Raw genomic sequence first — 27987 nt, 5'->3', positions numbered from 1 at the left:
GGCAGAGCGTGTGTGCGCGTGCATGTGAGAGGCAGGGTTGGGGCAGAGTTTCAGAGCACGTTCAGTTGACAGGCGTCGCCGTTGCTACTCGATTCCGATAACATCACAAGCGAAGACACGGAGCTGTCGCGAGATACGCGCGTTTAACTGGATTAAGCCGAGAAAAGCCGTTTTGGACGGACCGAGCTCAAGGCGGATGAGCGCAGCCCGCGGGAGGGCAAGTGTGTTTCTGCGGCGGGGTCCAGTTAGCGAAAGATGAACAAAAACCACCGAGTGCCGAGCAACCGAACTCTGAACGCCGTGGAGGTGAAGAGCAAGGTGCGTAGCCACAGGGCCAATTACTTTAATTAGTGTTAAATCACAGAACACACTAGTCTTCGTATTAGGAACAGGCTTAACTCTACCTTTGGGTGTTAAGACACACTCACACTGTCCTGGCAAGTTTTGCCAACCTTGTGAGCTCAGTCGACCGTTGCTTTGAGTCCTGAGGACACAATGTGTCCGTGTTGTTAGGGAGAGATTGTGTGCTTGGACCATAGGTTTTGACAGGTGCTTTCTTATTTCAGGTTGTCAGGTGTTTATTATGTTGTAAAAATAATTCCTAAAAGTTTTTAAGTTCTTATATAAACGTTACGAACGTTACGGCAAGCCGTTTAAAAGTTATACATTTAAACTAACTAGTTTCTTTTTGACTTTTTTCATTACATACTAGCACTTCTTTCTAGTCAATATCCTAATTAACAACTAATTACACGGTTGCTGATAACAAATAGCTGTTTGTTTTGTCATATTTAATAACTAGTATGGTTATTTTGTAGTTAAATTTAAAGTCTTATATTAGTAAGATTATTAAAATGGTAGTAGTACCTCTTGGAAATCACACTAGTGTTTATAAACAGGTACTTGTGTCTGTTCAAATAGTACTTGAAAAATAGGAATGCATTAGCCTGGCAAGCCAGACCCACATAAATGTAGGGTCTGGGCACTCTCCATAGACAGGGCTCAACCGGAGGGGTGGGATAAACGGTTGTCTTTCAAACTCCTCTCCACGCAATAGGATAGCGCTACAACCAATCAGAGACTTAGTCTGTCAGGTGACGTAGTCAGAGCGACGGAGATTTTTAACGAAAATCAGTGCACTGTGCAGTCTGTCAGCCAAATAATAGACATAGATGGGCACTAAACCTTTAAAAGTAAACAAAAACATGCACAGACAAATCCAAATTACACCCTGCTCTGATGTAGTATACGCAAACACCGGAAGGGGAAATCGGTGAAAAAGTCAAGGATGAGTTTGCGTAAGCAAACGTAATCTTTTAGCTTTAAATGGGTTTGAACAACCAGGATAAGCGCAAGTAATTACCATTTTGAATAGCCGCTATATCCACAATCTCTGTGCACTGTGTGAACAATGAGTGTCGTATACACGCCACAGATCGCTTCCGGTGTTTGCGTATTCTACACCACAGCGCGTTCACATGTAACGAGCTCCTGCTCAGGACAGATGGACGTGGCTGTGTATCCAAAGTAAAAAAATATATAAATACTGTTCAGTTTTCCACGCGTAATTCACAGAACCAGGAATTCATGTCTGACGGAACTTATGGTCGCAGGTCAGGACTCAGGCGTCATCATGTTAAGCCCGCCCACCGACTCGTGATTGGCCCGGTACATCTTGGATTTTTCGGAATTTTAAGTGAATTGAGAGTAACTAGACTGACCTTGGAAGCAAATGTAATTTGCTGCCGCTAGGGGCGCGTCTAGATTCTAGGCTAGGAATGCATACTGCTAATACTGAGAAGTTACAAGTAACAAAAGAAAACGTCCTAATAAATAATGCATAGCTAGTAAAACTGAAAAGCTGCTAGTTGGAAGAGAATAACTGATATCAGGACCACAGCTCCCTATAGAATTTATTGGAAAACTTGCAATTTGTTCGCCAATAACAAGACAATAGGGACTATTAGCACTGGAGGACATACTTTTGACTAATTTATTGCATAGTAGTTACTATTGGAATAAGTGCAATTAGTTTGGTAGTAACACAAAAAGGTACTAGTTTGTATCAAGGAATAAGCGCTAAAATGGCTTGCCATTCCAATGTATCAGTGAAAATTCAATGAAAGCCGTTCTTGCTCCTAAACTTGTATTTTGGGAAACAAACTGATGGTCTTGGATTGCAAACTTCACACATCCACATGACAAGATCATGTTTAGGGAAATTAAATATTGACTATTCTCAAAAAACACATTACATTCAATCAAATACCAAGCCACACAGTCTTATCTCAACTGTGACGTGAGAGCAGTTTTATAGGCATTTTACACACATGAACAACTATGCCGCTGTAGTCTGATGTACAAATCAAATATTGGTTTTGTCTTAAACCTAATAACCTGTCTACCTAGACAGTGTTCTGCACATGCATAGGATGCCTGGGATTTGTCTAGGTAGGCTGTTCAGTCTCAGGTGTTGGCTTTTCTTGTTGATTTCCATGTTATTCTAGATATAGGAATAGTTATTCACCACCAGAGGAATGTAGATGTGGTTATGTTTATTCACATTTTTCTTGTTAATCATTGTGGATGACACAATAAACAAGAACCTAGTCATACTCATTCCAAGATTTACAGGTATGTTTTATTATGGACAAGTCATGATTAACTAGTCATGACGTTACAATCTTAATCCTCCCTTCACATTATGTTTTTTGAAAATTCTCATGAAAGAATTTAGGCTGTCTATTTTGACTAGTTAGTAATCATTTAATTGTTGCTTCAGATTTTTTGCCCTTGAGTTTTCTTGTTTATAAATAGATTTTTTCATTGTTACTGATGCTGCTATTCTATATTTAGATACTCTGTACTGAAATATAGTGCTTACTTCGCCTTAAAGGAATAGTTCACTCTAAATGAAGACTGTTATTGTTATTACTACACAAATTGATTGTTTTAGTGATGTACTAAAATGATGTTTTGGTTTTGTAATATGCACAATATACTGACACTATATTATTCTTGGATATTAAAAAATGGCCAATATGTAATATTTACCAGTAGACATTGGATATTTCATGGTTTCTGTCTCTTGAAGAGAGATTTCCCATTTAGAGCACATGTTAGAGTGAGATTTGCATGTGTGAGCAGTTTTCAGTGTGTTTTACTTTTCTTTTTTTAAACAAACTAAGTTTGTGATAGCAGGTGTTTATCAGTTGTCAGCTTTAATCTGAAAATAAAGTGCAGCGAAAACAGTAATTTTTAAAAATATGTTTACTATTTAAAATAAGTTTTCTATTTGAATATATTTTAAAATGTAATTTATTCTTGTGATTTCAAAGCTGACTTTTTAGCATCATTACCCCAATCACATGGTCCTTCAGAAATCATTCTGTTCAAGTTTTGTATTATTATTATCATCAATATTTAAAACAGTTGCATACATTTTTTTTCAAGATTCTTTGATGAATAGAAAGATCTAAAGATCAGCATTAATCTGAAATAAAGCTTTTGTAACATTATACACTATAAAGAGAAAAATAAAGACGTTTATAATTTGAAAAAAGGATTTCTCATTCAGGAAAATGCTGTTCGTCTGAACTTTCTATTCATCAAAGAAACCTGAAACAATTCTACTCAGCTGTTTTCAACATAATAATTAAAAAAATGTTTTTTGAGCAGCAAATCAGAATATTAGAATGATTTCTGAAGGATCATGTGAATAGAGTAGTGATGCTAAAAATTCAGCTTTGAAATCACAGGAATAAATTACATTTTAAAATACATTTAATTAGAAAACAGTTATTTTAAATACTACAATTATTTCAAAATGTTACAGTTTTTGCTGTGTTATATTGCAAGAATTTTTTTTGTGAGAAACATACATTTGTCAGTTTCATGCTAAAGTATTATTTATACTATAGTAGTAAATATTAATGTTTTGAATTATCAGTTATTATGATAATTTAGGTTTTATTTTAGTTTTCCTTTAAGCTTTAGTGATTTTTGTCCTTCCAAGGCATTATTTCAATTTTCAAGGTTTTTAGGTTGAAGTTTTTCATCTAATAAGCTATATTTGTATTTTATTTTATTTCAGTTTAATTTCATTAGTTGTGTTTGTCTTGTTTTGCTGTGTATTGATGTCTATTCCATGTTGTTAGTTTGGAGCAGAATTCAGGCGGTTCTCTTTGGATCGGTCCAAGCCGGGGCGCTTTGATGAGTTCTATGGCTTGCTGCAGCATGTGCACCGGATCCCCAACGTCGATCTGCTTGTGGGTTACGCCGACGTCCACGGGGACCTACTACCAATCAACAACGATGACAACTACCATAAAGCGATCTCAATGGCAGCGCCCCTGCTCCGTCTCTTCTTGCAGCGGAAAGGTGAGGATCGTGTTTTTGAAGTGGGTCATTGGTCAACTCCATATGCCACGCACACAACAATTGCTCTGTCACAATTTCCTTTAATTCCTACATAGTCACAACACTCACAGTTGTAGTGATAAATTCTATGTAGTTGTATAACATGAACATTTCAATGTGTTTCGACTGATAACATATGTGGAGGCGATAGCTGTACTTCAGGAAGCTGTCAGACCAGAAGTGGTGCTTTTGTTTATATATCAGTCATATCAGATTATAATGTGACAGGTTATGGAGTCCTAGGGAAGTGAGTTGTGTTCAGTAACCTGGCTGCTAGTTAGCGGCGTTAAGTCTCATTTAAGATAAGCTCTCTTCATGTAATCCTCTAACTAACAGCTGTGTTTATTAATCCATTGATGATTGCTTGTTTTATCACTATTGTGTATTTTAAGACATTTCACAAAGAATATATTCTCCGTTGATGCCTTTCTCTTTAACTAGTACGACAGTGTTTCTTAATTTGGGTTAAAGGTTTTTAGACTTTGAGACTTTGAACCCTCGACTGCGTTCATTTGAAAGCAACAAAATGAAGTTAAAGGTCTGAACTGGTGACAGTTGTTGTGTGCTTTTGGCATGTCGTGGCCTCAGGCTGTGGGGTGCCCCACTCTAAGCTGTGTCTGTGTGCCATATGACCTGTAGATGGTAAGCCACTTTGTCAGGCGGAGATTAGAGGGGTCACTGTGTAACACTGTGTGGCCTGCGTTTCAATTATATGGCGAAACTAGCTCCATGCTGTGACCTGTTGCTATGGCAGAATATGTGACACGGAAGCACATGAAGACCCACCACCTTTTTACTTTGCATAGGGAGGAGCAATATATCTTGTAGGGTGTATGCAGACATTTTGTCACAGATGCTCTAAATGCTATATATATTCCATTGCGTACATGATTATGCTGATTAAAAGTCTGTTTGAAAACCTAGTGAGCTGTCTTGCTGTCTAGTAGTTATGAAGACAACAAGACAACATTTCGTGGAAAGCTGCAAAACGATTAGTCGCATCTAATCGGTTCAAAATAAAAGTTTATGTTTGCATGCTATATATGTGTGTACACAGTACACACACATATAGTATGCAAACATAAACTTTTATTTTAAGTTGATTAAACATGACTAATTGTTTTGCAGCTCTAATTTTGAGGCAATATCCCAACTGAAAAGAAGCCTATAAGTAGGTCCAGATCCAACTTTTCCATTAAGAGACAATATTTGCCCCCTGGAATTGATTTCAATTTTTACAGTCACTTTATTATTATAAAAACTAGGGATGCTTCGATCAGGATTTTTGCAGCTGATACAGAGTACTGGTTTCGTGTCATGGTGATCGGTCGATACAATGCAGATTCAGATGCTTTGAGCTTTATATAACTGATATGTTATCTCTCTGATCAACGTTCATCTTTTTCAGATAAAGTATTACTATAGATGTTGCTTTTGTTATATTTTTACAGTAATTATGCAATGTATGTAATGTAACTATTGTTTTAACTGAGTAATAAATAGTCACTCAGTGAACATTTTAATATGCCTTCAAAATTGGGTTTACGCCAAAGGTGTGCAATTATTTCCAGGGTTAATCAATATTTTAAACTGTTATCAGTAACAATAGACTGTTTAAAATTGTATCTAAATTATAACTGTTAAAAAACAGGAGGTCATAGGAATGCAATATTATGACAAAAAACATTATTGTAGATTATTTCTTAATATTGTTAATATTGTAATAATGTTTATTATTATCAACAGACATGTTGGTCCATAGTGTTAGTCAAGTCTAGCACAAGTTATGCAAAAACTCCTGTTATTACCACTAAAGCTACAAAATAAATATTTTATTCACATTGTATCTGCACTGTGTTGTTTATGATGAGGGAATTTACAAACTTGCACAATTATCAACAGCTCCAGCGTTTTCAGCGCTGATTAATCTAAGTGCCTCTGATTGCCCAATGCATTCCCAAGTTCAACAGAAATGTGTTTGATTGGTTATAAGGCTCAACACAAAACGGTGTGTAAAAGCAGTCTGATGCATTGTAAGCAAATCTAAATGCAATTTTTCGCATTCAGACATTTCATTTATTTTCACATTTCATTTTAATCGCAACAGCCATGCAGAGACATTTTTTGCATCTTTGTGTTAAATTTATGGGGCATTTTTGTTCATTTTGGTGATATTGTTGCCACAAGCCCTTGTTAAATTTCAGCCCTGGTCCTTATGAAATCAGACATTTTGTGCTGATTGTAAAGGCATAGTTCACCCAATAATGACAGAAGATATTTTGAAGAATATTGGTAACTGAGCAGTTAATGGTCCCTATTGACTTCATTTGTAAGGAAAAAAATACTATGATAGTCAACTGTTCGTTAGCCACTTCTCTGTGTTCAGTAGAAGGCAGAAGTTCATAAAGGTTTGTAAGAATTTGCATTGGGTGAGTAAATGACGGAATATTCATTTTTGGGTGAACTATCCCTTTAAGGGAAATTCTGTTGAATGCTATCTAAATATGGTAAACAAATAATGCTAACTATATAATCGCCCACACCACTGGACGGCAAATTCTGCTTTAAATGCACAAGCTCTTTAAACGTGACAGGATTCTGAATGGCTCTCAATGTGTTTAATCATTCATCATCTAGACAATCATTCTGAAAATGATTACAATAATATTGTTCCTCTATGTCTTTGTTCCTCTGTGGTGTGAACTTCCCTATTCTCATAGAAATGATTACTAAAACTTCATATCAGTGTCACTGGTGTGAACTGCCATAAGAATACTATATTCTTATTGGTAGCTAAAAGCCTAATAAAACTGGCAAAATTACTAAACAAACACATGTTACATTTTATAAATGTCAGGAGTAAATCTGTGGAGATTTCTGCCTATAAAATGACTGTTTGACACACATACCTCACAAAATAATGCTGCTCATGTGAAGCACACAATAAATGTGACTCACAGCTGATTCCTTTAGTTTAATATTGGCATTTTGCTAAGATAACAGTACAGGACTCTAACTAATTTGCAAAAAATTACATAAGCATTTTAGGTTACAAATAAAAATACATTTTTAAGTAAATTTATTGGTTCTTTTCTGCCATCATGGAATAATTTTTTACATGAAGTGACAATCCGTTCTTCATGATTGCTTCATGATGAAGGATAATTGCAATGTTCCAACTGCAAAGTTCACTTCCAGAAGGAACATTTCCTGATAATTTATTCACCTCCATGTCATCCAAGATGTTCATGTCTTTCTTTCTTTAGTCACAAAGAAATTACCTTTTTTTTGAGGAAAACATTACATTTTTCTCCATATAGTGGACTTCGGTGGGGATCAATGGATTTGAAGGTCCAAACTGAAGTTTCAATACGGCTTCAAAGAGCTCTACACGATCCCAGCCAAAGAAATAAGGGTCTTATCTAGTGAAACGATGTTAATTTAAAAAAAAAAAAACTTTACAAAATATCTGTGTGCGAGTTGGATCTGTGTTTGAAATCACAGTACCAAGACTGCCAAACTAACTGAAAATCTTTTGTGCAGTGTCTTGCCGTCATTGAATGGCACACATTTAGTGATCTGGGTTAAGATAGCCTTCACTGTGGTTGGAGTTTACGTGGGGGATGGGGGGGTCTGAAGCATTCTTGAGCGGTGCGCCTCGTCTGTGGATTGTGTTTGGAATTCTGGGTTTTGTTCTGTCCCAGCCTGTTTTGCATATTCAAGTGGCTTGACTTGAGCTCAGCTTACTGGATCGTTAATGAGGATGTTTTGTAGGGTGCGAATGTACATCTAAACACTCCAAATGAGGGTTTGTGTGTCTCAATAGGCGTCCCGTCCCGATGCGGACAGGCATGCTTTTTCAGACAACATCAGGATGACCACAAAGCACCAATCCCATGCTTGTTTACCTGCTGCCATGGCAGCAGTGAAGAGCTCAAGCTGAGTGAGGTTAATGATGAGGGATTCTTGAGTGGTGATTGTAGCATGATGGCATAGATACCACATATTCACTGCTGTGGGAGACCAAATGTCATAATTAAAGTATGAACCAGTGAAAATAGGAAAGCTGTATCTGAATACTGAGTGTGATGTCCCCCACCATCACTGTCTGTAGTGGTTGTGGAGCTGAATATCTGTTGTGGATGTGTGTTTGCTGGCTTAAGGGGTGTTGGCACCTGTGTGTCTATTTGCATCATGTGATTTCCTGATCAGACATCCTGCTCAGCCACCGCTGTGTCATAATATTGGGTCTTTGCTCTATATATCTCTGTGCTCTACATTCACTCTTCTTTGTTAACAGCTGAGACCGGGAAATAACCTCCGTTCCAAAACCTAATGCGATGCCTCCCTAGACAGCATTTTAAGGAGTCATAGGAACGCTCCTGATGTTAAAGTTTCTGGAAGTAGGAAACAACATTACGCTGTCCTCTAAGATACTCATTTTGCCTAATGCCGGCATTGCAGAAACATATTTTTCAATAGTTCATTTAATACAGCAAGATGCAAATAGCTTAAATTAATAGACTGTTTAATTTTACAAAATATTTCTGTGTGTGATGTATATGTTGCAGGAATTAATGTCATCTACATCTGTCGTCTACATCTGCCTGAAATACCAAAATGTATTTTTACCTAAAAATACACTGATAACCGCCATGATAATACAGACTGTAAAAATATAGACATGCAAATGATCATGCACACCAAGACAAAACACCATCAGGGTAACTCGCATGACACTAAAATAATACAATAAATATTAACCAAATAAAATGTAACACAAAAAAACATAATGAACATTACCGATAACAATAATATGCAAAAACAAACCATTCAAATAGTATATAAATGATGTTCAGAGAATTCTGGGAATGCCCTTTTATTGTTTTCACAAAAAAATTAAATTATATGGTAATTTAGAGCATTTCCTTTCAAAAACCATAAATTATATAATACTTTAATTAAAATTATATAATTCAGTGTTAAATGTTATTTACTCACCCTCATGTTGTTCCAGACTCGTAAGACCTTTGTTCATCTTTGAACACAAATTAAGATGTTTTTGATGAAATCCGAGGGCTTTCTGATCCTGCATAGACAGCAACGTAACTGTCACAAGGCCCAGAAAGGTAGTAAGGACATTGTTAAAATAGTCCATGTGACATTACTGTTTCAATAATTTTATACCACTTTATTCAACTATTTCTTTTTTTCTGGTCTGTCTCTGCCACCATTCATGAAAGCATCATAACAATAACATTACCGTTAAACAACTGATGTCACATGGACTATTTTAACGATATCCTTACTACCTTTCTTGGCCTTGAACATGTCAGTTGTGTTGCTGTCTATGCAGAGTCAGAAAGCTCTCGGATTTCATCAAAAATATCTTAAGTTGTGTTCTGAAGATGAAGAACGTCTTAGTTTGGAACGACATGAGGGTGAGTAATAATTAATAATTAATAATTAAAAAAACGAATAATTAATGACAGAATTTTCATTTTTGGGTGAAATATCCCTTTAAGCCATTCACACTTTATACGATGTAAGGTAACTTACAGTTAACCAGTCAACAGGTTTTTACTAGGGATGTAACAATATCAAAATTCTATCTAATGCACTTTGAGAGTTCAAAATTAACAGCTCCAACCCATGTTAAGTAAGAAAATTTAAGTCAGAAAAAAGTCAATAAATTGACTTGAAATTTAAAGGGAACTCAAATTAGAATATAATAATAATAATATTAATAACCACTTTTTTAAAAAAAACAATTGCACTGCAAAATAAATAAAAAATGAACATTTCATATATATAATATATTTAAATCTATAATATTTATGAGATATTTTGAATTTTGACTGTAGTAACGTTACCCATTTAGACCGCTAGCTGTCAGCAATTAATACAGCATTTTTAAGCTTGATGTAAACGGCAGTAGAGCTTTAATTTTGAAGGAAAAGTCTAGCTTCAGTAAAACAGGCTTACAAAAACACGTCTTACTACAAATCTAGTGAAATGCTGAAAAAATAAAGCATAACTGGTGGCCATTACATTCCCAAACATGCGCTAAACTCACAGTATATGCAATAAACGAGTTTACTCGATAATATAATTTTTTTTACAGTGCAGCTTAGCAGCCAGTGCCATAGAAATGGAGTATGCAACATATGCATTGCATATGTCATAACCATATCCAATGGCCAAAGGGGTCATCGGATGTAAAACTAACTTTTACATGTTGTTCGAACATTAATGTGTGTTGGCAGTTTGTGTCCTAAAAATGCAGAGGACAATGTTACTTTCGTTTTTAAATAGAAAAAGACGATCCCGATCAACATATGCATCTATGTTTGTGCGAATCATTCGTGATGCAGCTTCACCCACAGCAGAAGTGAGTTTATATAAGGGTTTTTTATGCATCTTTGCAAATGGCCTTTCTTAATAATGTGCTTGTTTGCAAGTTTCGCCGATAAACACGGCTAAATGTGGCTAAAGTAAACATTACAGCTCGTAATCTCACTGCAGAGAGGGGCGGGGCAAGCAGAGCTCATTTGCATTTAAAGGGACCCTGCAATAAAATGAACTGATACTTTGCTGATTTTGACAAGGTAAAAGGGTTGTTTTTTTACACTACTATTGATAGTTTTAAACCAAAGTATATTATAGACTTTTCATTAAGACCCTAAAAAATCATATGAACTTGTGGAAAATGGGCATCCGATGACCCCTTTAAAAATTGGGTTGTTGCTCCCCTCTTAGCAACATACTACTATTAAACAAGTCGAGTCTCCTATACACTTTACACAAGGATTATTATTTGTGTGGTATGTGGACCTGCTGCCTCTGTACAGTGTTCCAAATCTGTCATTTATGAGGTTTCATTTTGGTTAGGATGCTGCCTTAGAAGAAAGCTGCCTATGTAGAAAGCTGACAGCTCGCTAGCTTTTGAACTATGTTTCAGTCTGAGAACTAGACTTGTTTACTTCAACGTTTCAAACTACAAAATCTTTTGAATGAGGTTGTAGTTGAGTAATTCGGCTAAGATTAATTGACGAGTCAGCTAATAGTATTAGCATTAATCTGTCTTTTGTTCACTATAATAAATCCATCCACCTGTGGTTGTTTCTAATAATAGCCCATGATTCATGTTCATTGTGTCATTCATTACACATGGTTTCCATTCCTTTCATAGTTTTCTCAGCGTATCTCTGGGATCCTCCCTACCGGCCTCACCTGAGAGGTGTGGTTCAGGAAAGCAGCTGGAGAAGTTTGTAGAGAGCGCTGTGACTTATATTTTAGGAATCTGCCCACTTGTCTCTTTCGCTTTTCCTCTCCCCTTTCTTTCCTGAAACCGGAAATTTGTTTACCTTTCCATTCATGTCATCAGCTGAATCAGGGCGCAGGGGTGGGTTTGTGTTTTATTGACACCTATGATGTCTGCAGCTTTTATTGCCGTTTCAGTTTTAGGAGGAGCTGCTTTAATAAGTGGGAGGAATTCCAGGGTCAAGGAATGTCACGCTGATGCACAGAAGCACTGGAACACTGTTATGTCATCATGCCTGGGTAGAGAGGGCCAGCGCTGTCGGCCCAGTGCCTCTCTGGTGTTGTCAATGAAGCGGAGCGGGATGAAGGAGGGGTGGAGGGTGGTGGAAGAGGTTGTACTTCTAGGGGGGAAGGGGCAGTTAGCTGCAGGATTGGGGGGAGGCGTCACACTGTGTGGAATGTGGTCAGACTCTGATCACCTCTGCTGATTAGATTAGACAGGACAGGAGGGGTGCACATGGGTGTGCGAGGAATGAAGTGGTCAGCGAACGTATAGAGCTGTGCTTCTTGAGTGATTTGTGGAAGAGGAGCAGATATTATTATATATGTGATCCTGGACCACAAAATTAATCATTAAGCCAGTTTTTAAATTTAGATTTATGCACATAATTCTGAATAAATAAGCCATTATTATGTGGTTTGTTATGATAGGAGAATATTTGGCCGAGATACAACTATTTGAAAATCTGGAATCTGAGGATGCAAAAAAATCTAAATACTGAGAAAATCGCCTTTATTGTTGTCCAAATGAAGTTATTAGCAACCCATATTACTAATCAAAAATTAAGTTTTTTCATATTTTTTAGTGGGAAATGTACAAAATATCTTCACATTATATTTACTTAATATCGTTACTTAATGTTTTTTGACAAACGTTTTTTTTTTTTTATATATAATTTTGACACATACAATGTATTTTTGGCTGTTACTACAAATACGCATGTGCTACTTAAGACTGGTTTTGTGGTCCAGGGTCACATATTGAGTTTTTCCTCACAATATTGTATAGATACTTTAGATCCTTGTATTAGTATTACTGTTCACAGGGTTGGGGTCAATAAAAATCATTTTAAATAAAAATACAGTAAAACATTTTTTAAATATTATTGCAATTTAAAGTTTCACATGAACCTTCTGAAATCATTCTAATATGCTGATTTGATACTGAAGAAACTTTTTTTTTATTGTTAATGTTGAAAACAGTTGTTCTGCTTGTGAAAACTGTGATACACTACCAGTCAAAGGTTTTGAACAGCAAGATTTTTAATGTTTTTTTTAAAGAAGTCTCTTCTGCTTACCAAGACTGCAGTTATTTGATCCAAAGATCCAATTTACAGGATGAAATATTTTTTACTATTTAAAATAACTGTTTTCTATTTCAATATATTTTCAAATGTAATTTTTTCTTGTGATCAAAGCTAAATTGTTATTACTCCAATCTTCAGTGTCACATGATCCTTTATTAATCATTCTAATATGCTGATCTGCTGATCAAGAAACATTTATTATTATTATCATTATTATCAATATTTAAAACAGTTGAGTACGTTTTTTCAGGATTCTTTGATGAATTGAAAGATCCAAAGATTAGCATTTATCTGAAATAAAAAAGCTTTTGTAACATTATACATTTGTAAATTAATAGTTTTAACAAGGATGCTTTAAATTTCTCAAAAGTGATGATAAGGACATTTTTAGTGTTACAAAGATTTTATTTTCAGATAAATGCTGTTCTGAACTTTCTATTCATCAAAAAACCTGACAAAATTCTGCTCAGCTGTTTTCAACATAATAATAATAATGTTTTGGAGCAGAAAATCAGAATATTAGAATGATTTCCGAAGGATCATGTGACTGTAATGAAGTAATGAAGCTAAAAATTCAACTTTGAAGTCAAAGGAAAAATATATATTCATATAGAAAACATTTTTAAATTGTAAAAATATTTCAAAATTGTACTGTTTTTGCTGTACTTTGGATCAAATAAATGCAGTCTTGGTCTTTAAAAAAACATTCAAAAATCTTTTGACTGGTAGTGTACATTTTTCAGGACTCTACACACATTATGTCTTTATGTCTTATGTCAATTTAATGCATCCTTGCTGAATAAAAATATTCATTTTAAACAAACAAAAAAAATCTGACCCCAAACTTCTGAATGCTGGTGTATGTTAATGTTCATTCATATACCTTCTTTTAGTTCAATTATTGAAATGGCAGGTTGTCGAAACAAGCAATAACTCACACTATTAATGAGATGCCATAGGAATGTGCACAACCACATATTTTCAAAATAGAGTAGTTAGTGGGCAGCCTGAACAACTAGCCAACTAATCAGTCTTATTTGGAAAGACTATATCTATTTTATTTTTCAATGTGGAAGTAAGCCTTTTTCTGTGAATGTGCAAGAGCTCCGGTTCATTAGGCTCTATAGAGAAATAACGAGAAGATTAACAATATTAGGTAAATGGAAAAACTGTTTGCACTACAAACCAGTGCGTTCATAATTAAGATAATACATTAAAATAAAATGGTAAGACACACCAATTTGCAATATTAAGCAACAACACAAACCGTTTGTACAGCTAAAAATAGCTGGAAGCAAATGACACCGGAAGGCAGACACATTAAATTTACAAATAGCCAGTTTGCAAACATAAGGTGGATAATTAGACTAGTTTTGGGTTTGACTCTGATCAGATATGTTTCTATAAAAAGATATTCCTGAGTTCAAAAATGACTAGATGAAGCACCAAGAAAAGGCAGGTTTTTTTTATTGCGTCTGTCACAAGTTTTGAATGCTGATTACTTTAGTGTTTTATGATTCTTCTGTGTATGATTAACCTCAGAGCGCTAAAACACCTTCCAAACTGAACTCTGACCATGTGCCCTTTACCCGCACACTTCACATTCCTCACAGAGTCAGAGTCAAAGGCAAGAGAAGGTGCAGGTTATCAGGAAGGAGCTCACTGTGGAAACTGAGTGACATCTATGATTGAGTGCAGGAAGTTTCCGCTCCACGATTCAATCTTTTGTAACATATAAAAAGTTTATAGACTTATCAGAATTTCTATTCATCCAAAAGTGAAAGTACTTGTTATTTAATTGTAGAACCTGCAGTACCAGGGCTGACCCAAACATAGGCACACAGAAACAAGCCTATACCAACTGAAGAAACACAGCAGTCACAGTCGCTCCCTGAGCGACAGAGACTGTGTTCGAAAGAGAGAGATAGAGAGAGGGATAAAGATGATCATACATTGAAGGAAGAGAGTGGGAGAAAGAAGAATGAGCAGCGTCAGCATGAATTAAACTGAGGGCAGCAGTAGTTATTATGACATGAAGGAGTCATTCTACCCACACACACTCTTATTAAACATACATACTGCATCCTTAAATTTGTTGTAAATTAATCCTTGATAGTAATGGTGTTCACAGAACTTTAGCTTTATAAAGGGATTATGTATGAAGCTGTCCTGTGTTACGCAACATTATAAATAATAAATAAAATACAAGCATTCAGAAATTATTTTCTTTGGTAATCAACAATACTCCACAGGTGTTGATTACTACAGATTTCTTTTTTTTTTTTCGTTAGCTCAAATGTAAAATAAAAGTCAAAATCGATGGGTTTTTGGGTTATATCCATCTGAAATGGTCCAATAATTGTGAAAATTGAAAAATTAAGAAAACTGTTTCTTATTTACCTGCTTCTCAGCAGTACATAAAAACTAAATGATTTATGGTTGGTCGCTGTACATATCAGTAAGATGTTCCTGGCCAGAGTAATGATGCATTAACGCTGTGTCGTAATTCTGAGATGACAACACGTGACGTTCTACTCTTTCTGAATTATGTGTTTTTGTGGCAACATTATCAACGCCAAAGCCCTCACATGCTCCTGAACTTCTAATACAACTTGTAAACAGTGACGGCAGTACCACGTGACTGCTGCCAGGTTCATTTTGGCACTACTTGGGCGCTACCTCTGAGTCCTAGCACATGGAAAGCTATGAGTAAAATGTCACATGTTGTCAACGTGAAATTACGGTAATTACGACATGGCGTGAACGCAGCATAAGTTAATCAAATTTGATAATGTTGATAGTCAACAGTCTGACTCTTTGCATATGACACTTAAAGGATTAGATCACTTCCAGAGTAAAAATTTACTCATCCCTATGTCATCTAAGATTCATGGCTTCCTTTCTTCAGTCAAAAAGAAAGGTTTTTGAGAAAAACTTTCCAGGATTTTCTCCACAGTGGATTTCAATGGTGGCCAACAGGTTGAAGATCCAAATTGCAGTTTCAATGTGGCTTCAAAGGGCTCTACATGATCCCAGCCCGAGGAATAAGGGTCTTATCTAAAATGATCAGTCTTTTTCTAAGAAAAATACAAACTGATGTACTTTTTAACCACTCAAATGCTCATCTCGTGCTAGCTTGACTTCATGCATTTCTTTTTAATAAGTTTCTAATGGTCATCAAGGCTGTTTATTTGATTAAAAATGCAGAAAAAATTTAATAATGTGAAATATTATTATGACGTAAAATAATGTTCTTCTATACACATTAAAAGTCTAAAAATAATTTATCTCTGTGATCAAAGCTGAATTTTTCAGCATCATTACTTCAGTCTTCAGTGTCACATAATCCTTCAGAAATCATTCTAATATGCTGATTTATTATCAATGTTGTGTTGCTTAATATTTTTTCGAACCTGTGATACTTTATTTCAGGATTCTTTGATGAATAAAAAGAACATTATTTAAAATAGAAATTGTTTCTAAAGTTCTTTAAAAGTTTAGGGTCAGTAAATTGTTATTCTTTTTTTCTTTTTTAAGAAATTTTTACTTTTATTCAGCAAGGATGTGTTAAATTGATAAACAGGGATAGCAAAGACTTTTATAACATTTATATTTTAAAGAAACTATTCTTTTTAACTTTTTATTCATCGTAGAATCCTTGAAGAAAGTGTCACAGGTATCCAAAAAAAATAAAAAAATTGGTATCACAACTGTTGCCAACACTGATAATTCTAATAATAAATCAGCATATTAGAATGATTTCAAAAGGATCACATGACACTGAAGACCGGAGTAAAAATTAAGTTTTTGCATCACAAGAAATTTTTTTTTGAACATATATTAAAATAGAAACCATTACTGTATATAGTAATAACATTTTGCACTATTGTTTTTCTGTATTTTGTTTAAATAAATTTGATCAGCGTAAGAGACTTCTTTAAAAAACGGCAGTGTAGGTGGAAGTACTGACCTCGTGTTTACAAAGCGAACATGCAAAGAATGTCAAACGCCCTGTACAAGAAAGGTAAAGCAACAATGTATTTTGAAGTTGGAGTTTTTCACCTTACTTTACCTTTACGAACTTAAGTACGCAGATTAAGACGTACGCAGGTTAAGAGAAATAACCGAGTGGGACCTTTCCAATGTGATTATGAAATGTGTGAAGATGTGCATGTTCAGCATTTGTGGCTAAAAAGTATATAAATGTATATTTTTTTTTAGAAAATTACAGATTGTTTCATTAGATAAGACCCTTATTCCTCGGCTGGGATTGTGTAGAGCTCTTTAAAGCTCCATTGAAACTACAGTTCGGATCTTCAACCCATTGGCCACCATTGAAGTCCAATATATGGAGAAAAATCCTGGAATGTTTTCCTCAAAAACCTTAATTTCTTTTCGACTAAAGAAAGAAAGACATGAACATCTTGGATGACATGGGGGCGAGTAAATTATCAGGAAATTTTGATTCTGGAAGTTAACTAATACTTTAAGAACTAATGCTTGACACCAGGCCTCATCTGATAACCTAGTACTTCCAGCAAGACTTTCTGCTGTTTCACAGTTCACGGGAAATCCATGATGACGATGCGTTGGCAGCTCAAGGTTGTTTACACATAATAGCCAATTTGATTGGCTTGCCATTTTTGATTAAACAAGAAACTGCTTTAATGATTCCCACACACAGAGTGAGTTTCATACACAGTGCACATTATTTTCTCCAAGTATCTTATTTCTCTATGGCTTTTCCTATGTTTCCTTGCTTGCAGACTTTACGTTCTCCCTCTGTTATCTATAGATAGAGGTCTCACTTTATCTTAGCTGTGTCACAGAAGTATGTACTCAGCGAGCCCAGAATAGCAACACCTCATAAAATTTCTGTATTGAGAAGTTTTTTACACATCAACCCTTGCTCTTTCATTCTCGTTCTGTCTCCCTGGCCTAAGTGCCCATTATAGCCCTCTCTCCACCCTCTCTTCTCCCTTCTCCTCTATCTTGCCGTGACTGGAACGGGATGGCACACACTCCCCATGTGGGAGACGTCCGGACTTAACCTTAAAGAAGCAGAAATGTTCCACAGATGCTGGCTGTCATGCCGTCAACGGCTGCTCGTCTGAATAATCAGCTTGCTCCATTCTTGCAAGCAGCTTTGTGGAGCAACACCGTGAACAGAAAGTAGCACAGTGGCCACATGCAAAAAAAACCTGAATGAGACATTGACAAAAGTGAAACATGAGCCATCACGGCCTTCATAAGGCCTGCTGAATATTGGATGAGATGAGTCTGTCACTCTCAGTTTGCGGTGAGCAGAGACTCGGTGTGACATCTCTATTGTTTTCACACTCCTCGTGGGATGCTTCTCACGACTGCCTGTGCACCTCTAAACTGAATATCTAACTAGTTGTCATGTAGAAGAGTACTAATGAGTTTTCACATTTCAGCCTTGTTCTTGAATTTATTCTGCGGGAAAATACTAGCCAGTAACTTACTAATAATACTATATCCATTTTTCATACTGTGCACAATGTTGTGATGCCTGAAAACAACTGATTTTAGTTTTGACTGTTTATTCATTTATTTAGACCAAATTGTATTTTTAATTTTAGTGTTTACATTTATCAGTTACATGAAAATGCAAAACAGTTAAGAATACACAAACGGTCACCTGACCTTGGGTAGACTGTAATGGGATACTGGTCATCCAAGCAAAGGTGGGGCAGCATTTCACTAAGGCAACACACACACACACACACACACACACACACACACACACACACACACACACACACACACACACACACACTACTCTCACTGGTGTACTGCTGATCACACAGACTGCATCCTGGTGTCCTTTGACAGGAAGTGAGGTGCTTCCACTGCCACGGTCAATGGTGACCACAGTATCAGATAAAGCCAGTGTCACATTTCTGCTGCCATATTAACACGCAGCAAAGAAATCCACACGACTACACTGCCAAACCAAACTGAAAGTTCATATATGGGCCATTCTAAGGGATCAAAGTCAGAGTTGGAAACGTCTTGTAAACATGTATTTTTTTCCCACAAATTTTGTATGTATGGAAATATACCACATAATATAATATCCAAGGTACACATTTCTAGTAATTGTGCAGTTAATTGTCATATTTTCAGAAAGTTTTGGAATATTTGTCCTTTCTAATTTGTCACTACCGAATCACAGTTATATATAATTCAATAAGAAGGGTTATATTGACATATTAAGATTTTGCTTACATTTTCCTTATATATTTCTATTTTATTAAAAGTTTTCAGAAGGAAATCAATAACAATTACAATTTTAACAATATTTCAAGTGTGATTTATGACATTTGTATTGTTGTATTCTTAATCTAATTTATCTTTGTACAAGGCAAAAATTTGATCATACTGATTTCAAACTTAAAGGAGAAGTTCACTTCCTGAGCAACATTTTACAGATAATGTACTCACCCCCTTGTCATCCAAGATGTTCATGTCTTTCTTTCTTCAGTCGTGAAGAAATTGTTTTTTGAGGAAAACATTTCAGGATTTGTGGTGTCCACGAGTTTGAACTTCCAAAATGCGGTCAAATGGCTCTAAATGATCCCAGCTGAGGAAAAAGGCTCTTATCTAGCGAAACAATTTGGCAATTTTTGGAAAAAATAACAACACTTTTTAACATCAAGGGTTCATCTTATCTAGTTCTGCGTGAACTCTGTGTATTGCGGGTCAAGACAGTTAGGGTACGTCGAAAAACTCCCATCTCATTTTTTCCCCAACTTCAAGATCATCTTACATCGCTGTTTTACCTTTTTTTTTTTTTTGTAAAGGGGCGTTTGATCTTCTTTGCACGTTTACTTTGTAAACACTGGGTCGGTACTTCTGCAGCAATGTAGGATGATTTTGAAGTTGGAGAAAAAAATGAGATGAGTTTTTTGACATACCCTGTCTTGAACTGGAATACACAGAGTTCACACAGACCTAGATAAGACGAGCATTTGAAGTTAAAAAGGATATAAATTCTCAATTTGTTTAGAAAATGACAAAGCACCATAGAAGTCCATTATATGGAGAGAAATCCTGAAATGTTTTCCTCAAAAAACATAATTTCTTATCGATTGAAGAAAGAAGAACAACATCTTAGATGTCAAGGGGGTGAGTAAATTATCTGTAAATTTTTGTTCTGGAAGTGAACTTCTCCTACCATTAGTTTGAATATACATTGAACCAAAAACATAACACCTCACTTGATTCAGTATATTTTATTTTTGACAAAACATCCAATGTTTCGGTAGTGACAGCACATTTTTTTGTAGTGACAGTAATGTTTTGGTAGCGAATTTGAACCCACATACTAAAACACTACTAAAACATACTAAAAATTTGCATAACTGTACTAAAATTGTCTATTTTTTCCCAAATAAAAGATTATGTGCTGCCTTTTGTCACTACCGAAACAATGATGACATGTTTCAGTCGAGACTGTTATGGTAGTGACAATTTTATGGGATAACACCCTAAAAAACAAAGATGTCGCTAACGAAACTTCACCAAATGTTTTGGTAGTGACAATTTCAGATACTTTTGAACCTAGCTTAAAGATGCTAATCAGCACATGGTTAACTAGCACACTTCTGAACAGCTGTACACATATAAAAACGAAATGTTATGAAATAACTCCCAAAAAAGTGTGTTTAATTTTAGAAAAATGGTGTTTGGTAGTTACATTCTTTAAAGTTACACACAGATTTTTCATACCTGTGAACACATTTACCTCAAAATGATGGGGCCTATCTACTCACCATGTAGCTATGAGATAGAGAGACAAATATTTCCTGATTATAAATGTAGGGGTGTAGTTAAAATCAGTTTCAGCCATTGGACTAAAACATACACTGTTTCAGTAGTGACATGAAAATGCAGGACACTTTTTTACTTAGCTGCGTAATTTACAAAGAAAATATCAAATACATTTTCACACAAGTAGACAAGGAGAATCCAGTCAAACAAATGAGTCAAAAATATATGCTGTCATTTATTTATTCTGGAAAATGATCCAATATTACATATCTGTGAATGGCAAAATGCCCACCTCTAATGATAATAAAGAGCCCAATGCATGACAAGGGTGTAAAGAGGCCTGTATACTTGTGTGTGTGAACCATCTCCAACATGTTTGTAGTGAGCCATTATGACCAGACTGGTTTCTGCCGTGAGAGCGTCAGGTTTCACAAAGGGCCAGCTGTCCTGCGTTTAGAAAGTGAGATGATAGAGGTTTGTGTGTCCGTTAACATGATGCGCTTTCCATATATCGTAAGCTGCTTTATGCATCCTCTAGCTGAAGAGCTAGTTTGTGCCTGTTTGAGTGGCCCTCAGGGACTTCCCATGCTGCCCTTCAACGCTGACTATGAAGCCATTGTTAGACTTTAATATGGAAGAGTGGAGCAGATAAGGAAGGAAGAGAGAAGAACGCTGGAGGAGATAAAGAGACCTCCATACATGCTCGACCGCTCTAGCCAAACTTGCATAGCTGAGACTCAGTGTTTGTGAATAAACCTCAGCTCTATTAGGCCAGAAAAACATTTTTATGATGGCTGCAGGTATTAAAGGCAAGTTGCCAACTTATTGGTAAAATTTCAACACAGGCTGCATGTTCATGTTGACACAAAACACAAGGACAGTCCAGGTAGTTTTCTAGTGGGAACTAGCAGGGGGGACCTTTGCTCTCACCGAACAATCAATCTTGTGTGTGGGAATGTGTTTTGACTATATTTGGGCTGAAGTGAAATCTATTCGCATGCTAGATCACACAGCTTCGTCCCTGCTAACATGGTCCTGGTTAAACAAACACATTGGAGGAAGATACTTTTCGTTTTAGAGGTACAAGATTTATGGCATTAAAAAAAATCCTTCACAACAAAATATCACAACCCTTGTCTGACTTAGATGCAAAAGATCAGTTAATAACATAATTGAGATCTTATAACATGGCGTTTTTTGTTAATAATTACATCTCTTAGGTTAACCATTGTTCATTCGGGTTAATGGGAGTTCAGAAAAACACATGGTACTGCTTTGAACTCTCTCAGACGTTTTCAGCCTTCACACACATACATTTATATTCTCTCTCCCGTCCTACTCTATTCTCCTTTTTGATCTTGAGTATGAATGTCTTGCAGGTGAAAGTCCAGGCTGTGATTAAGCCTCTGAGGAATTCATAAATGGCAGCTGAGAGCGAAAAGAGAGAGAGGTTGAAAGGAGGCTTGGGTTTACAGTAGATTACACATTAGCTGAGGGGCGGAGGGAAACTAACAAGCAGGCATTCTCTACCACGGTATCCCCTGCAGGTCTCTCCTTACAAAGCTGTGGGAACAGTCCAACAGGAGCAAAAAAACCACACACATGATAATTTAAACGTGATAAATGATAAAAAAAAATAATAATGATATGCACAGATAAAACACATGTACATGCACAGTAATACGCTGATGATAACTTTTAGTAACACTTTTAGTTTTGTGGTTTGGTTTGTTTTTTTGTTTTGTTTTTTCTGTGTGGTTTGGTTTGGTTTGTTTTATTTGTTTTTTTTTTTTTTTTTTTTTTTTGTGATTATTATTTTTTTCTGGTTTGGTTTGTTGGTTTGGTTTGGTTTTGTTTGAATTTTTTTTGGTTTTTCATTTTGTTTTGTGGTTTGTTTGTTTGTTTTTTGTTTTTTGGTTTGGATTTACATTTTGTTTTGTGGTTTGGATTAGTTTTGTTTGGTTTTTCTGTTTTGTTGGTTTTGTTTGATTTGGTTTGTTTTATTTTTGGTTTTTCATTTTGGTTTGTGGTTTGGTTTGGATTTGTTTGTTTTGTCGGTTTGTTTTTGTGGTTTGGTTTGGTTTTCATTTTGTTTTGTGGCTTCATTTAATTGGTTTTGTTTGATTTGGTTTAGTTTTTTTCGTGGCTTGGTTTGTAGTTTGGTTTGGATTTGTTTTGTTCTGTTTGGGTTTTTTGTTTTGTTTTTGGTTTGGTTTGTATTTTGTTTGATTTGGTTTTTCATTGTTTTGTTTGGTTTAGGTTTTTAGTTTTAGTTTTTTTGTTTGGTGGTTTAGTTTGGTTTTGCTCTGTTTGTTTTTTTTGTTTTTTTTGTTTTTGGTTGGTTTTATTTGGTTTTGTTTGTTTTTTTTGTTTTTTGTGGCTTGGTTTGGTTGTTGTGTTTTTTTTTTGTTTTTTTTTTTTGATTTTGTGTTTTTTTTTTTTTACTGTTTTTCTTTTTGTTTTGTGGCTTGGTTTGGTTAATTTATAAAAAAAAAACATTTTTTGTGGTTTGGGTTGATTTTAGTTATGTCTTGTTTGGTTTTGTTTTGTTTATCTTTGTTTATACTGTAATTTGTGGTTGTTGTTGAATGACTTCAAATGATCATAATCCATCGATAAATAATCTAAACTATTTCTAACACATATTTACATTCTCTCTCTTCTTCCTTTTGTGCAGAGGAGGCAGATTACTCTGCATTCGGCACGGACACTGTGACCCGTAAGAAGACCCCGGCGGCACTCGCAGCGGTCCTCCTTCGCCCAGACACAAACAAGAAGAAGCCTCCTATCATCATCAGCCTGCCCAAAGATTTCCGGCCAGTGTCCTCCATCATTGACGTGGACATCCTACCCGAGACTCACCGGCGCGTCCGTCTCTACAAACACGGTCAGGAGAAACCACTGGGCTTCTATATCCGTGACGGTTCCAGCGTGCGCGTTACACCCCAAGGCCTAGAAAAGGTCCCAGGCATCTTCATCTCCCGCATGGTCCCCGGAGGCCTAGCGGAAAGCACGGGATTGCTGGCCGTCAACGACGAGGTACTCGAAGTCAACGGCATCGAGGTGAGCGGAAAGTCTTTGGACCAAGTAACGGACATGATGATCGCGAACAGCCACAACCTCATTATAACCGTCAAACCGGCCAATCAGCGCAATAACGTGGTACGCGGCAGTGGAGGAGGAGCCACATCCGGCAGCTCAGGACGATCATCTGACAGCAGCACCAGTTTCTATGGATATTCAACACCAGGTTCGATGGCGATGACCCCGTCCCATATTATACAGAACTATGAACCAGATGAGGAGAGCGAGGAGGAGGAGGATCTGGTCATCGAGGCGGACAGAGGGGCGAAACTTATTCCGCAGGCAGAGGCAGGAGCGCGGGCGACAGCCAGCACCAGCATGCCCACCCTGCCCAGATATGAGCCCCACCTCGACCTCCGCCCCTCAAACGGTACCAGCGCAAGCGCAGGGTCTCTAAATGCCCGCGACAAGGGTTTAGAGGAGGACGGCACAGTCATTACACTGTAAAGACGCACACACAGCATATAATCACACACACATGCCAATACACACTCTCATGTGCCATAGGTCTGAAAATGCATGGACCAGGACCAAAAGAGAAGGCCAGTCACCATAGCACCTTACAGCACTTCTCTATAACCACACAACCAGGTAGTTCCCATCATCAAACCTGTGGAGAGCAGCACAGCACCAAAAATAGCTGCTTCTTGAGTAATAATGAACTTCCTGAGTCAGTGCGATTGAATGAAAGCAGACGGCCGGCAGATACTCGGCACCGCGTGAGTCATGACAATCTTTTTTTTACTTTGACAACCACTCCCTTCCAAGCCACAAGGCGCTAGCGTTATCAGAGAACAAAGTACAATGGATTTTACCCATCCTCTGCGTTACCATGGTAACTGAGTCTGAGCTACAGAACTTCAGAAGGAACTGAAATGTGCTCTTCATCCATTCCCGTCTGCAACGCTAACACTCGCAGCTTACCGATCCTTTGTGGTTTTCAAGGGAATCGTGAACCTTTGTGGGGCTTGGGAGGTATTTTCATGCGAGCTGACATTTCAGTACGGTTGTAGACTGCTGCCTCGGTTAAGATACAGATGTCTATTATTATCTTGAAAGTTTTTAATCATAGCCAAAAAGACAGACGATTAATGTTATATTTTTCATACTATGTTTTATTTCTTTTTGACAAGGGCTATCATCCTGCTCTTTGCTCCCTGTGGTTTATTTTACCCATTGATCTCTACTTGATAACCCTGTCTGGGGATTTGAAATATAATCACTTGCTATAATGTTTCAAAGGAGCGCTCTGAGGTGGACACTAGGTTGCTGCATTTATGAAGAGTGTCTCTACCGTGACACTTCTCAATAAGGTTCAGTTTGTTAACATTAGTTAAAAGGATAAATCAGTCAAAAATGAAAATTCTGTCATCATTTTCTCAAATGTCTTTTTAAACCTATATGACTTATGTTCTTCTGAGTAGCATAAAATCAGATATTTCCATACATGGAAAGTCGATGGGGGTCCAGTTTTTGTTTATAATTTTTCCATTAAGAGGCCATATTTGCCACCCGGAACTGATTTCCAGGTGCATGTTTTACATTATAATAAGGCAATTATAAAAATTGCCCTCATTAATCACCATACTATTGTCAAATACTTCATTTTATAGAAATATTTAAAAATGTCAATAACAATAGACTTTAAAATTGTATCTAAATCAAAAAATAGGAGCTCATATGGCTGCAGTATTACGACAGAAAACATTATTATAGATTAATGCTCTTTATATTGTAATAATAATGATTATTAACATCGATATAGAAAACAATATTTCGTTTTGGGCACGTCACATTCTGGCTTCACAGACAAACATGTTGGTCCATGATATTAGCATAGTCTAGCACAAGTTATGCAAAAACTCCCGTTATAATCATTGAAACTGCGAAATTAATCTTTTACTTACATCGTATCTGCACTGTGTTGTTAATGATGGGGGAATTCGCGAACTTGCGCAAGCAACAATGCTCCGCTGCTTTCAGCGCTGACTAATCTGAGTTCCTCTGATTGGCCAATGCATGCCTAAGTTCAACAGAAACGCGTTTGATTGGTGAAAATACTCAACACTGCACAAAACAGCGCATAAAAGCTGATGAGTGTGAGGGAATCTAACTGTACACTTTTAATTCATTTTTATGTTTAATATTAATCACAACAGTCGCAATACATTGTTTAATTGTGCAGGGGCCTTTTTTGTCCCTTTGTTCTGAATTCATAGGACATTTTAGATCATTTTCATGGCATTTTTGCCACAAGCTCTTTTTGCCCCAAGTGTATGGGCATAAAACGAAATATATTCAAAGATAATGAGTCATGTAGGTTTTGGAACAACATGGTTGTGAGTAAATGATGACAGAATTTAATTTTTGGGAAGCGTACTATACATTTATTGCATTAAGTATCATAACTAACTATTAAAAATAATTTTACATAAGCTATGTTTAAGTTAATTTCTACATATACCAATATTTACTTGTTTAACATGTGAAGTTGTTTAAACAAACATTTGATAATGAGCAATAGTATATGTATGAATTAACATTAACCTGGATTAATAAAAGCTGGATTAATTTTGGTTAATAATACATAACGGATTATTTAATGTTAACAAATTGAACCTAATTTTAAAGTGTTACCTCTAACAATAAGTATTGCAATCGAATTATGGTGAAACCAATTCTTGATTTATAGTGAATCACTATAAATATTGAATATCTACCGATATATTTAGTATCTTACCCTCTTATTAAGACTTGTCTTTTCTATTTTTGTGCATGTCAGCAGAGTACCAGCCAAACCCTTCAGAAATTATGTAAGTGCTGGGTTAGTTTCCACTTTAATAAGGTACAGGCGTGATTTGTTCACGTGCATAATTTTTTTAATATTTTTTTTTTAATTCAACTGGTTGATATCTGTTGTTCCGCCTTGGCAAAAAATGCATGATTAATCATACTGTCATCAACTTCCATACCCTCACAAACCCTTCACTCTCTGTGTTCGGTAAAGTGAGGCCTTTCTACTTGATTTCTGTGAATGACTGGACAAATGAACAAATGTTAAGCTCTTGCTTTGAAAGCATTCCTTTAAAGTTCATATGACTGTAGGTACATTTCTCCCCTTTTCGTCCTTGTATACATATCATAATGATATGCATGATGTCACAGCTGTAAGCTTCAATACGAACTTGTGAGATCTCAAAGTGTGTGTCTGTGGATACACTGGAAGACACTGACGGGAGACAGACGTGCCTATACGCTCTTACAGTTAGGACCTGCTGTTGGAGATTTAGCCGAAGTAGCCTTTCATTATCTCTCCTTTTTCTCGCTTTATAATCGTTGATGAGAACGTCTGCGAGCGGGGCAGGTGTCCCATCGCACAGAGCTTTTCGTGGCACTTACGTTACCAAAACCTGCTTGGAGTAGCACACGCACTGTAGCCGTGATCATACACACTTCATTCAGATCATTCATTCTTATGGTACAAACGACATATTGAATGAAGTCTTTAGCTGTGTTAATTTATTTTTGTATTAACCACTACATACGATTTGGGGTTGTAACCACAGAAGTTTTATTTATTTTAAAATAGACGATGTATTTTTACTTGCTTAGTTTTAGCTGACATAAAAACCTCATTTTGATTCTTTTCTTTGCATCTCTACAAAATGGTGTTTTAATTTTAGTTCCACTGGCATCTTTGGTGGAACTTAATGCTCGGACCTTTAGTGGGCGAATATAAATATGAAGAATAACTTGCTATTTTCCAAACTGTGAATATCTTTGCATTTCTAAAAGATCTATGAGTCATAGAAGTGGGCTTTTAAGCGTTATCATTCATGTGTCAATTTCTCTTTTTGATAATGAGCTTGCCAGAGAAATCTTAAGGTATAGATTTGTACTGAAATCGTCAGTATTTTCTTATTAGTACTACATGATGTAAATTTGTTTCACATAATGAAACTTTTAAAAGGATAAATACTATATTAAGACATAGCTGCACATGTATTATAGTCAAATCTTGGATGAAATAAACTAATATGTCGAAAATCACTGATGC

The 27987-nt window shown here is 36.2% G+C and overlaps 1 protein-coding gene across 1 annotated transcript; it reads left to right on the top strand.

The window, feature by feature from the left end:
* The first annotated feature begins 51 nt into the window (after nt 1-51).
* Nucleotides 52-27980, top strand: pard6b (par-6 partitioning defective 6 homolog beta (C. elegans)). The gene is made up of 3 exons (XM_073823550.1): nt 52-318; nt 4158-4380; nt 23524-27980. The coding sequence occupies exons 1-3, from the start codon at nt 256-258 to the stop codon at nt 24375-24377; spliced, it is 1140 nt and encodes a 379-aa protein (XP_073679651.1). The 5' UTR covers nt 52-255; the 3' UTR covers nt 24378-27980.
* Nucleotides 27981-27987: the final 7 nt, after the last annotated feature.

This window comes from Garra rufa, chromosome 18 (assembly GCF_049309525.1).
Source record: "Garra rufa chromosome 18, GarRuf1.0, whole genome shotgun sequence".
In the NCBI taxonomy this organism is placed as follows: domain Eukaryota; kingdom Metazoa; phylum Chordata; class Actinopteri; order Cypriniformes; family Cyprinidae; genus Garra; species Garra rufa.
This window is presented reverse-complemented; position numbering and strand designations above follow the sequence as displayed.

Bases quoted from the DNA above. Each gene is read 5' to 3' on its own strand.
- pard6b (XM_073823550.1), top strand. From the start codon at position 256: ATGAACAAAAACCACCGAGTGCCGAGCAACCGAACTCTGAACGCCGTG. The intron at 319-4,157 runs GTGCGTAGCCAC...CCATGTTGTTAG, and splicing joins CCGTGGAGGTGAAGAGCAAG to TTTGGAGCAGAATTCAGGCG. The intron at 4,381-23,523 runs GTGAGGATCGTG...CCTTTTGTGCAG, and splicing joins TCTCTTCTTGCAGCGGAAAG to AGGAGGCAGATTACTCTGCA.